Source organism: Leuciscus leuciscus (assembly GCF_965113295.1).
Source record: "Leuciscus leuciscus genome assembly, chromosome: 4".
NCBI classification, from domain to species: domain Eukaryota; kingdom Metazoa; phylum Chordata; class Actinopteri; order Cypriniformes; family Leuciscidae; genus Leuciscus; species Leuciscus leuciscus.
In genome coordinates, this window is record NC_138728.1 from 33265332 (window position 1) to 33276813 (window position 11482).

At 44.6% G+C, this 11482-nt stretch overlaps 2 protein-coding genes across 2 annotated transcripts; both read right to left on the bottom strand.

Moving 5' to 3' along the window:
- Positions 1 to 3407: 3407 nt before the first annotated feature.
- On the bottom strand, positions 3408 to 5635 carry LOC309497297 (putative nuclease HARBI1). The gene has a single exon (XM_082167517.1). The coding sequence runs from the start codon at positions 5389 to 5391 to the stop codon at positions 4378 to 4380; it is 1014 nt and encodes a 337-aa protein (XP_082023643.1). The 5' UTR covers positions 5392 to 5635; the 3' UTR covers positions 3408 to 4377.
- A 2748-nt stretch (positions 5636 to 8383) lies between these two features.
- LOC309497254 (uncharacterized protein) lies at positions 8384 to 10032 on the bottom strand (the record flags this gene model as incomplete). Its single annotated transcript, XM_082167484.1, has 4 exons — positions 8384 to 8628; positions 9211 to 9370; positions 9495 to 9697; positions 9954 to 10032. The coding sequence occupies 4 exons, from the start codon at positions 10030 to 10032 to the stop codon at positions 8471 to 8473; spliced, it is 600 nt and encodes a 199-aa protein (XP_082023610.1). The 3' UTR covers positions 8384 to 8470.
- Between the last annotated feature and the right edge of the window lie 1450 nt (positions 10033 to 11482).

Below are 11482 nucleotides of genomic sequence, written 5' to 3' on the forward strand. Positions count from 1 at the left end.
TCCTGTTTGAGCACTGGTTATCCAGATTTGGTGATCCTGAAAAGTTCCTATCCAGATCAGATTGATCCAATCCGATGTTGCTTTGAAAAACTGGCTCAAAAGTAAGCTGGATTACGTGATCACGGATCGCAAAAAAAAGGATTACTAAATCCGGATCAATTTTATCCGGATTAAACCTTTTGAAAAACCGGGCCCTGGAGTAAATTAAGTAAGCTTAAATGAAAACACCTGGGATAGGCCTGATTAAGTTGAGTTTAAGCACATGCCGTTGGGCTGATGGTGCTCATAAAAACCTGGAATGGACCAGAAAACATTATTATCGGTTGTAACGGGGTTCAGATGTTATGGGAAGAAGGAGGCGGGAACCGGCGGACATTCAAACATATTTAATAAATAAATACACAAATACAAAAATGAAAGTAAAAGCCAGCAGCCCCTCACGGACGACTGCTGGCAACACAAACAGAAACAAAACATGAACTAAAAATCAGGCCTGTCCTCTCTCGCTCTTCACTGTCGTCGCTCCTCCTTTATGCTTCCGCTCCTCCGTGAGAGATGCGAGACCGGTGCGTCGCGCAGGTGTCACTCATTTGCAATCACGCCACCGGCCTCGTGCCGTTCTCCCACGGCCCTCGACCTCGTCCTGCTCGCCACATACCCCCATCGCCCCTCGCAGGCCGGGGGGTACCACCGAGGCTGCGCCTACTCCCCCCCCCCTCCCCGGGAGGACCGATCACGGCGGCTGCGGTACCTGGGGGTATGGACAGACGAGGCGAGAGTAAAGGAGACGGAAGCATGAGGAGCGACAGAGACGAGAGAGGGGAGAGAGAAAAAAAATAAATAAATCTTTGATCCGGTTCCCGGACACACTGCCACTCGGCCCTCAACCAGCTGAGAGACTCACTCGCGGTGCCATGCGATGGTACTGGACATCCGTTGGGGGACGGCTCGACGCTCCTCCGCCTCCTGGCGGACGGCGATGGCTCCTCCTGTCGAGGGCAGCCGGCAGCGAGCCTCCCGTCCCCTGCTCCGCCCCCATCATGGCCGACGGCAACAGGCTCCGGCCCACGGCGAACGGGAGCGACTCCTCCGCTCCCTCGCGGATGGCAGCCATCCCTCCTCGACCCAGGAGGACGGCAGCGAGCTCTCCGTCCCACCAGATCTTCTTTCGATCCAGCACCATCGCCTCGGGCAGCAATCGGCGGCCGACGCTCCCTCGTGCTGCCCGACCTCCTCAGCACCGCGATTCCTCCCAGCAGCGAGGGCTCTCCGACAGCGTGTCCCTCCTTCTTCCCGGGTTTCGGCACCAATGTAACGGGGTTCAGATGTTATGGGAAGAAGGAGGCGGGAACCGGCGGACATTCAAACATATTTAATAAATAAATACACAAATACAAAAATGAAAGTAAAAGCCAGCAGCCCCTCACGGACGACTGCTGGCAACACAAACAGAAACAAAACATGAACTAAAAATCAGGCCTGTCCTCTCTCGCTCTTCACTGTCGTCGCTCCTCCTTTATGCTTCCGCTCCTCCGTGAGAGATGCGAGACCGGTGCGTCGCGCAGGTGTCACTCATTTGCAATCACGCCACCGGCCTCGTGCCGTTCTCCCACGGCCCTCGACCTCGTCCTGCTCGCCACATACCCCCATCGCCCCTCGCAGGCCGGGGGGTACCACCGAGGCTGCGCCTACTCCCCCCCCCCTCCCCGGGAGGACCGATCACGGCGGCTGCGGTACCTGGGGGTATGGACAGACGAGGCGAGAGTAAAGGAGACGGAAGCATGAGGAGCGACAGAGACGAGAGAGGGGAGAGAGAAAAAAAATAAATAAATCTTTGATCCGGTTCCCGGACACACTGCCACTCGGCCCTCAACCAGCTGAGAGACTCACTCGCGGTGCCATGCGATGGTACTGGACATCCGTTGGGGGACGGCTCGACGCTCCTCCGCCTCCTGGCGGACGGCGATGGCTCCTCCTGTCGAGGGCAGCCGGCAGCGAGCCTCCCGTCCCCTGCTCCGCCCCCATCATGGCCGACGGCAACAGGCTCCGGCCCACGGCGAACGGGAGCGACTCCTCCGCTCCCTCGCGGATGGCAGCCATCCCTCCTCGACCCAGGAGGACGGCAGCGAGCTCTCCGTCCCACCAGATCTTCTTTCGATCCAGCACCATCGCCTCGGGCAGCAATCGGCGGCCGACGCTCCCTCGTGCTGCCCGACCTCCTCAGCACCGCGATTCCTCCCAGCAGCGAGGGCTCTCCGACAGCGTGTCCCTCCTTCTTCCCGGGTTTCGGCACCAATGTAACGGGGTTCAGATGTTATGGGAAGAAGGAGGCGGGAACCGGCGGACATTCAAACATATTTAATAAATAAATACACAAATACAAAAATGAAAGTAAAAGCCAGCAGCCCCTCACGGACGACTGCTGGCAACACAAACAGAAACAAAACATGAACTAAAAATCAGGCCTGTCCTCTCTCGCTCTTCACTGTCGTCGCTCCTCCTTTATGCTTCCGCTCCTCCGTGAGAGATGCGAGACCGGTGCGTCGCGCAGGTGTCACTCATTTGCAATCACGCCACCGGCCTCGTGCCGTTCTCCCACGGCCCTCGACCTCGTCCTGCTCGCCACATCGGTGTACATTTTGACACAAAGCAATGGCAGATGCAAAAAGAATTCGTTCCAAAAACTTCAGTGAGTATGAAAAAACACTACTGAAACAAATTTTGACCAACCATCCAGTTATTGAAAGTAAAATCCACACTACTGCTAGTGAGCAAAAGAAAAGGAGTGCTTGGAATGCAATTTGCAATAATAATAATAATAATAATAATAATTCATTACATTTATATAGCGCTTTTCTCGGCACTCAAAGCGCTTTTACATAGAAGGGGGGAATCTCCTCAACCACCACCAATGTGCAGCATCCACTTGGATGATGCGACGGCAGCCATATTGCGCCAGAACGCCCACCACACACCAGCTTACTGGTGGAGAGGAGACAGTGATGAAGCCAATCAGAATATGAGGATGATTAGGAGGCCATGATAGACAGAGGCCAATGGGTAAATTTGGCCAGGATGCCGGGGTTACACCCCTACTCTTTCGAAATACATCCTGGGATTTTTAATGACCACAGAGAGTCAGGACCTCGGTTTAACGCCTCATCCGAAGGACGGTGCTCTTTGACAGTATAGTGTCCCCGTCACTATACTGGGGCGTTAGGACCCACACAGACCACAGGGTGAGCACCCCCTACTGGCCTCACTAACACCTCTTCCAGCAGCAACCTGGTTTTCTCAGGAGGTCTCCCATCCAGGTACTGACCAGACTCAGCCCTGCTTAGCTTCAGTGGGCAACCGGTCTTGGGCTACAGGGTGACATGGCTGCTGACAATGAATTTAATGCAAATGAAAATGCAACCACAAGAACAATACAACAACTTCAGGTGAGATTTCTTCATTATTATCATTGCTCATTTCTCATATTCATATTTTTGGGACAATTTATAATGAATGATTTTTGCCTGTATAGACTCTGTGGAAGAACCTTAAACTGGCTTTAAAACGACAGAATGCAGAGATCAGAAGACAGCGATTTACTACTGGTGGTGGACCACCAAATAAAGACAAAACTGATGAATTGAGTGACTTGCTGTCTGGAATAATACAGCACCAGCAACCTCTGGATGGTATACCAGATGATGATCACTTGAACAGTTCAGATGAAGATCTGAGCACAAATGGTATGTTAGAAAGAAATTGATTTCTTCCTTTGGTACATATATTCCACTCTGTCAATTTTTATTCTTCTTTCATTGTAAGGATCATGTGAATTTATTTGTGCCTCTGTTTTTCCCCACAGAAGAAAGGAATCTGAACGGGTTGGAAAAGCCAGAGCACAGTGAGTGTGTGCCTTCCACATCTGCTCCTGCATCCCTGAGAAAAGATGCTGCCACCACCTTTCAGCAGAGAACAAGCAAGATGACCATCCATGAAAAGTTAGCCAGAGAATTTCATGAGGAAAAAATGAAATATCTGAAGGAAGAACATGAAATGAAAATGAGAATTCTACAGGTTGAATTGGATATGAAGTTGGAAGAAAGAGGTATGATCCAAAAACGATACAGTAAGGAGGCAATTGTGATTACCAGCCATGGTGAACAATATGATGTATAAACAATAAAAACAAAAATAAACCTTTTGTCATTTAGATATTCATGACTGAGTGTATTTAAACAACCACAAACTACATTTTCAACCAGTATTGGTTTAGTAATTTTTTTTAATTTTGCTGCACACTATTTTAATTTTGTACAGAACAAAAATTATCAAGGCAAAATAAGGCATAATGAATACATTCCATATTGAAATACATCTCATCTAGCTGAAGTGCTGCAATGTGAAAGCAACTCTGTGTGCAAGTCCTCGTTGGTCACTGGCTGCCTCAGTCATGGGCACATCTGCTTCATCGTCATCTTCCATTGGAGGATCAGGACAGCAGCGCTGCTTCAGGTAGTTGTGCAGCACCGCTGTAGCAATGATGACCTTGCAGCATCTCCTTGGCCTGAAGCGAAGTGTATTACGTAAACACTGGAATCGATTTTTCCATATTCCAAACATGCGTTCAACCATGCCTCTTGTTCGGATATGAGCTCTGTTGTATCTTTGCTGCTCAGCTGTTGTGGGATTTATGTATGGAGTGAATAAAAAGTTACTCTGACCATATCCACTGTCACCAAGTAGAAGTCCACTCTGAAACTGAGCACATAATGAAGAGTTGACAAAAATCCTTGAATCGTGAGTTGAACCTTTCCAGCGCGCAACAATGTTTGAAAACTCTAAATTAGGTGTGCATACACCCTGAACGTTGATAGAAAACCAGTTCTTACGGTTCCTGTACTCCTCAGCATCAGGGGTTGATGGACACTTGACAGGAACATGACATCCATCTATACAGCCAATGACACCTGGGAAGTGCCCATATTCATAGAATTGCACTTTATATTTGGCTTGGTCAGCAGCATCAGGAAACTTTATGTAAAGACTCCTCAGTTCACAAATGGCTCTGCTGACTTTGTGAACTATTCTACACACAGTTGCTTCACTGGCACCACACAAATCACCAGTTTCACGGTGAAAGGTCCCGGGCGCAAAAAACCTCAGTGTGAGCAGAACTTGGAGAGAAATGGGTAAAGGCCTTCCTCTCAGAGACAGACAGGAAAGTCTAGGCTCAAGCAAAGATATTATCTCCACTGCATTTTCCTTGGACATACGAAAGCGGTCTTGAAAAGCTGTGTCATCAAAGTAATGTAATGGATCACTCCTATCCACAAGTACTCTGGCTGGCCTCTGTTGTGCATGTTGGTTTTCATTTAGATATTCCAAATATTCCATGCTCCCTCACAAACAGTACTAAGCAGGAGTTAAACCTGCCTCTTTGAAGGATTAATTTAAGATTCAATTTAGTCATAGACTAGCTATAATCCTTCCTCTTGCAATCGGCTTTGTTTAATCCAGAACAGGCTAAATCTTTGACTATTTTAATATATATCTGTGCAAGTCGCTTTGAGTTAAGACAGCTCAAGTGGGCAGTTTAGTCTGGGACTAGGCTTAAGCCATGTCTGTGAAACCGGGCCTTAAAGTCTTGATTACCACATGACAAAATCGTAGACACCCCAATATGACATGGTCATAACAAAAGGCACCTCAGAAATATATCAACATTTTGGTAATGTCCTATGGGAAAATCTGTGGGTCTGTGTGTGGTGTGTTTGGGACGTGACTGCTGGGAATGTCTGCTTTCCTGGGTCGTAAAGTTTTATGGTCTGAGGTAGGGTTACAAAACCACTATTGAGGAACCTTCTTTAAAAATACCTTTCAAAGCCAAACACTCGAAGATCATAACTATATGATCAAAACAACATTAATCCCACATGCATACAGGAAGTTCAGATACAAGTCTGAGTTACATACATTAAAGGATGTTGGTGTGTGTGTGTGTGTGTGTGTGTGTGTGTGTGTGTGTGTGTGTGTGTGTGTGTGTGTGTGTGTGTGTGTGTGTATCTGGAATGTCACGAGTCTATAAAAGTCACAGGGAGTCCATGCTGAAGTGGGGGTTTTAGAGGGGATTCTCCAAAACAGGGTTTCCTTATGTGACTCAAATGTCCCTCGGGGGAGCCACAAAGATGCAATTTTGACCGTTCAAGCAGACTTAGAGGCGCCATGAACAAAACTCGTTGTCTAAGGAGACAACGAAGGATGTGTTTGGAGATCAGGATTTACCAATTTGAACAGCATGTGACCGCATGTCATAGTCATTGTCGTTACACACTCAAACACCATTTCATATATGTTCTGGACTGAATGAAAACGTAATTTATCCAAAATATTACAGTTTTTAATCATTTTTTAATTAGATAAAATTTGCAGTTAGATTAATGTGCACAACACTTTACTTAAAATGTATCTATAGTTATTTTTTATACATATTAGTACCTATACCCCCTGGTTTCACAAACAATTTTAAAGCCTAGTCCTAGACTAAAATGTAAGTCTGAGCTGTTCCAACTGAAATAAACTTGCACTGACTGATCTTAAAATATATCAGTGCCTTTGTTTTGTCTCAAGATGAACACCAGTAATGTTTTTTTTCTAAGCATGTTTATAAAATTATTTAAATGTCCTAATTGAACTATGGACTAATCCTGGTTTAGGCTGAACCCTGTTTGTGAAACCGGGCCATAATGTCCTGGGGACATAAATGGCACCTATTCGGTGGAATAGCCCATTAACATTCGTATACAACTATTGTTTTCTAGTCTGACAAGCTAACTATTTTTTTTTATATTAGAATACGCCGACAGGAAAAAATTAAGCAAACTACCACTTATCAACACTAATGTAACAAACTTATGCACCAAAAAGTTAGCGAATGTTTGCTAATAATGGTTAGCGATAGATTGTAAGTGGCAGACCTCTTGGAGCTTTTTCTGTCTAATCATGTTGCAAGCAAATTTACACAAACTAATTAAAACGTTAACTTAGACAAAATGAGAATTTACAAAAATCCACTTACATCCATATGCAGGACAGGTGATCTCTCTCCTCATTTCACCTCTTTCTCGCTTTATCACTCATATCTGATGGGAAAAGCGTATTCAAGTATTAGGAATCGCCCACTCAAGTTTTAGCAAACCAGGCACAGAGGTTGTAAAACGCCTACCCAGTTGGAAAACGCCCCAAAATTGAGGCACGCCTTTTGTTGCTCTGCAGAGACCTCATTCTCAGCAGATCGCGCGCGTGGTTATGATGAATTTTTAAAAGTGAAAGTAGCCTAGGTAACGTTATAGATCCTGGGAGGGCATGGTGCGTGGGCACAAATAAACTGATGTGGATTTTAAATTATTTTATCAACTTGAAATACAGGCATATTTGTGTAGATGTGTTCCTAAAAATATGCATATATTTTTATGTTTGCATGTGATTGTTTTAAACCCGTGTTTAGACCCGTGTTTTCCCCGTGTCCGACCCGACCCGCACCTGTATCCGACACAGTTGGATATTTTTCACCCCTTTGAGCCAAAGGACTCTGCTCGCAGGCCCTCTTTCTCTCTCTCGCCCTCACCCTCATGCTCTCTGCGCATAACGGGTTAAATGAACAACAACAATAAACAAATGTTGAGTGCTGATTAAAAGTTTTGTGCAAGCAATTTAAGGTCGCGACTCTTGTCCCAAATATAGCAGGCTTCATTCAGTGATTGAAACAAATAGTATTAACATTAATCGAAGTTTTACAGTATATAGAACCGACATTGAACGCTCGCAAAGCAGACACCCAGATAGCAAAATTGTTCCGGGCCTTTTATGGCCCAAACACTTTTCTTAGTTTTGGCAATCATACCGCCAGGAATGCAGGGCCAAAACCGGCCCAAACAGTTTTGCCAAAAGCACGCCAGAAAGCTGCCAGAAAAATGCCAATGCCTTACCTGGCGAGAGCCAGAAGACCCTAAATTGGCCCATATTCATGCCATAATATCGCCATTGAAAAGCCAGATGTCTCCCGAGCACAGGCCACAATTCTGCCAGATTATATTAAAACAACTAATTTGGCCCATATTCAACATCTGCGCCCAACAGCAACCATGCAATTCAATGAGAAATCAAACCAGGAAACCATAACTGCTGAAAATTAGTGTTTATTTTCGATCAACATAAACATATGACCTAAATAGGTAAACATTTACAATTATATATTTTTTTTATACAAATAAAATGTAAGAAAATAAAATGTTAAAACATTTATGATACAAAGCTTGGTTTTAGAAATCACACAGTTGTGTAAACCATGAAAGACCACAAACTTATGAACGGTAGTGGAATGTATATGTGTGTGTGTGCCTGACTTTGTGTTGGTGGGTGGCTGACTTTATGTGTTGGTGTGTGCCTGACGTTATGTGTTGATGTATGCCTGACTTTATGTGTTGGTGGGTGGCTGGTGCTGGTGGTGGAGGACTGTGCTTCTCCTCCTCCTACCCCCCTCTCGATCGCCAGCCAAATACAACCATCGCCTCAACCATTGCTCCACCTCCTGGTTTGTGGATTCTCTGCATCCAGGATTTCTCTGAATGGCTTCTAGAAACATAAACAATTAAAGATATCATGGCAGGTTTCAGAGTTTAAATATAAGACTTTTTAAAGACAAAGTAAAGACAGGCAATGCCATTTAAACTTAAATTTCATTTAGGCCTTTTAAGTTAAGTCCCATTCTTCTGTTGACTTTGTGTGACAGACTTAAGGGAAAGGGACAGCATAATTTGTTCATACAGTTTCTTTACCACTATGGAGTTAAACAGGCACAGACCTTACAAAAGAGATGTATACATAGCCTGACAAGCCAGACTATATCATAATGTGTAGTCTGACCATGAACGATAGACTAACACCCCTTTCACACGTACATGGTTATTTTGAAATGACTAACACCCCTTTCACACGTACATGGTTATGTTGAAAAACAAAGACATTTCTCTGCGTTTATGCCCTTTGTCTACATACAAACAAAGAATTTGCCTCTAAAAACGGTGGCCACTACACTGGAGGCGGCCAAGAGCCTTTATTCACCCTGTATTGAGGGGTGGCAGCTCATCGAAGTGACTACGAAGCTGGTAAATGAACCTAAAAATTTTGCCTGGTACATCTAATCAACACTTTTACCTGTAACAACATTCTTGACTTCTAGGCCCTGGAATGATGTTTTGCCATGGAGGCCTGTCCAATTCATTTTGCAGGCCAAGTCGTTCTGAAGAAGCATCTTCATGACCCTCCACACAGTGTCCTTGAGGGTCACGCCCCCAGCAAGGCCCAGTGTCAGCACCTGGAAAAATAAACAAATAAAAGTTTTGAAAATATGAATGTTCATTGCGGAGACACAAATGCAAAGAAAAAAACAGTTCAGAAAAAAATCTGGTCCAAATACTAATGATAAAAGTAATTATTACCAAGTCCTTTCTCTTCTCTGGCTTTGTCTTAATGTCGCGGTTCAGCGCCAAAAGAGCCTCAGCATCCCTCAACGGCAGGAAACTTCCGTCCATGTGGTGTCCATGTGGTGTAGGTGTAGAAGAGAGATCCTGAACAATCCGCAGCAGATTTCTTTGCATATCACACATCACCTCCTGCTTGGCAATGATCTCTCGTAGTAATGCTGAAACCAGAACATTTTAAAAACTGTTCAGTTCAACTTTACATTACAAAAAACAAATAAATACACTTAATGACACCAGTCATAAACATAAAAGTGTCATTAATGTTCATGATGTGCGTCATGCTAATAAGGCTCACTCTTATGTAGACACCTTCAAATAAAGTGTTACCGTTACATTTCAATTTTAAGAAATACATAAAAAAGGTGGCTTGATTTAGTCTTGAACCATGAACAATGGATTAAAGTGAACACTCACTTGCTTTGTAAAGAACCCTGATGTCATAACTTGTCCAGGTCTCCTTAGGCATCTCACAGTTCTTGATGGCCTTCAACATGGCATCGAGTTTGTAGTTAGGCCATTTACAAACCTCTCCTTCTACCCACACACCTGGCACCACCTCCACTTCATTTGTCTTAATGAAGCTCACTATGAAATACACTGACGGTTGGGGTTGGGGTTGGGGTTGGGGTTGGGGTTGGGGGGGGGAATTTAAAGTTATTTTAGATGTAAAAGGGGAAAGAAAACAAAACTGCCCTGTTCCCCAAATGGCATCCTGAAATATTTTAATACGTCATTCAGCCTTGTACATTTTAAATCTGAAGACAAATTTGACACTACAAAAACTCCTACTTCTTGAGAATCAACTGGGTAATGAAAGAATGTCTCCATCTTTGCAAATTCATGGTAGATGATGTACTCCTGGTCTTTATAGACAATAATATTTTCCACCAAAGCAACAATCTGATTGATTCTAACACAATTGTCTCCTTCTGTAATTCTGACGTGCACATCATTCACTACCAGTTCTCTGAATTGTAGAACATCCCCTTCAAACAAGTCTGGTACAGGCCCGTTTCTATGCTTTATATTTACTTGCATTTTTGGCCACTTAACTTCAACGCTATGTTTTTGGTTGTGAACTTCAGACACTCTACGGATCACCTGAGTTAGAGGGCTGTGTGGTTTCCTGATCATTTTTTTTAATGTACACAGGTAATTTTCAAATGGAAACCCAGAGATCACATCTAAATGACCATGAATCTTTACATCATCACTAAGATGAATCAACCCATGTATATTGTAGACAATAAACTCAGGACCATACAATTTACTTAAGTGCTCCACAAATGACACAAGTAACCTTTTCGCAAAACCATTCAGAGCTGAACAAAGGCGGGGATTGGCTAAAATCGAGATGGCAACTGACAGCAGCATGAAGTTGTTATATATTTCCTCAGGTAACACACCCCTAAGAACAAGAGGACCGGTGTACAGAAGGAACTGCCTGAGTTCAGTTGCCTTCCACCTTAGTCTTTCTGCCAGACTCCTTGGCTTCCTAGCAAATTCAACTGGGACGAATGCCTTCAAACTTACCGGCTTTTCTGAGATCTCCTGCATGTCACGACCCGAACGACGACACCGAAGAGGGCCAGAACTGCCAAACCACAAATCTAAGAGCCTCCTTATTACTCCCAAACAAACCAAATGCATATAATCGTGAGGAAACTGACTGACCATACCGATACCTGTTTCAAGTAGAGGGGAAACTGCTATGTGATGTTCCTCATCTGTGCCCCTCGCAAATGACTCATCAGTCCTATCAGCAGCACTTACCTCTGGGAATGTCATGCTGTGACGAGGAGAAACACCTGGCTGTAAACACTTATCACATCCTGCATAACCTGAATGGCCTTTCACCTGTTTGATAAAGGCTCTAGCAGGAGCATCACAAATGACCGAACTTACCTTCAGAAACAAGGTTTTTGAGCCTATGACAAATCCCT

Excerpts from the sequence above, each read along its gene's own strand:
- LOC309497297 (XM_082167517.1), bottom strand. The coding sequence starts at position 5,391 with ATGGAATATTTGGAATATCTAAATGAAAACCAACATGCACAACAGAGG.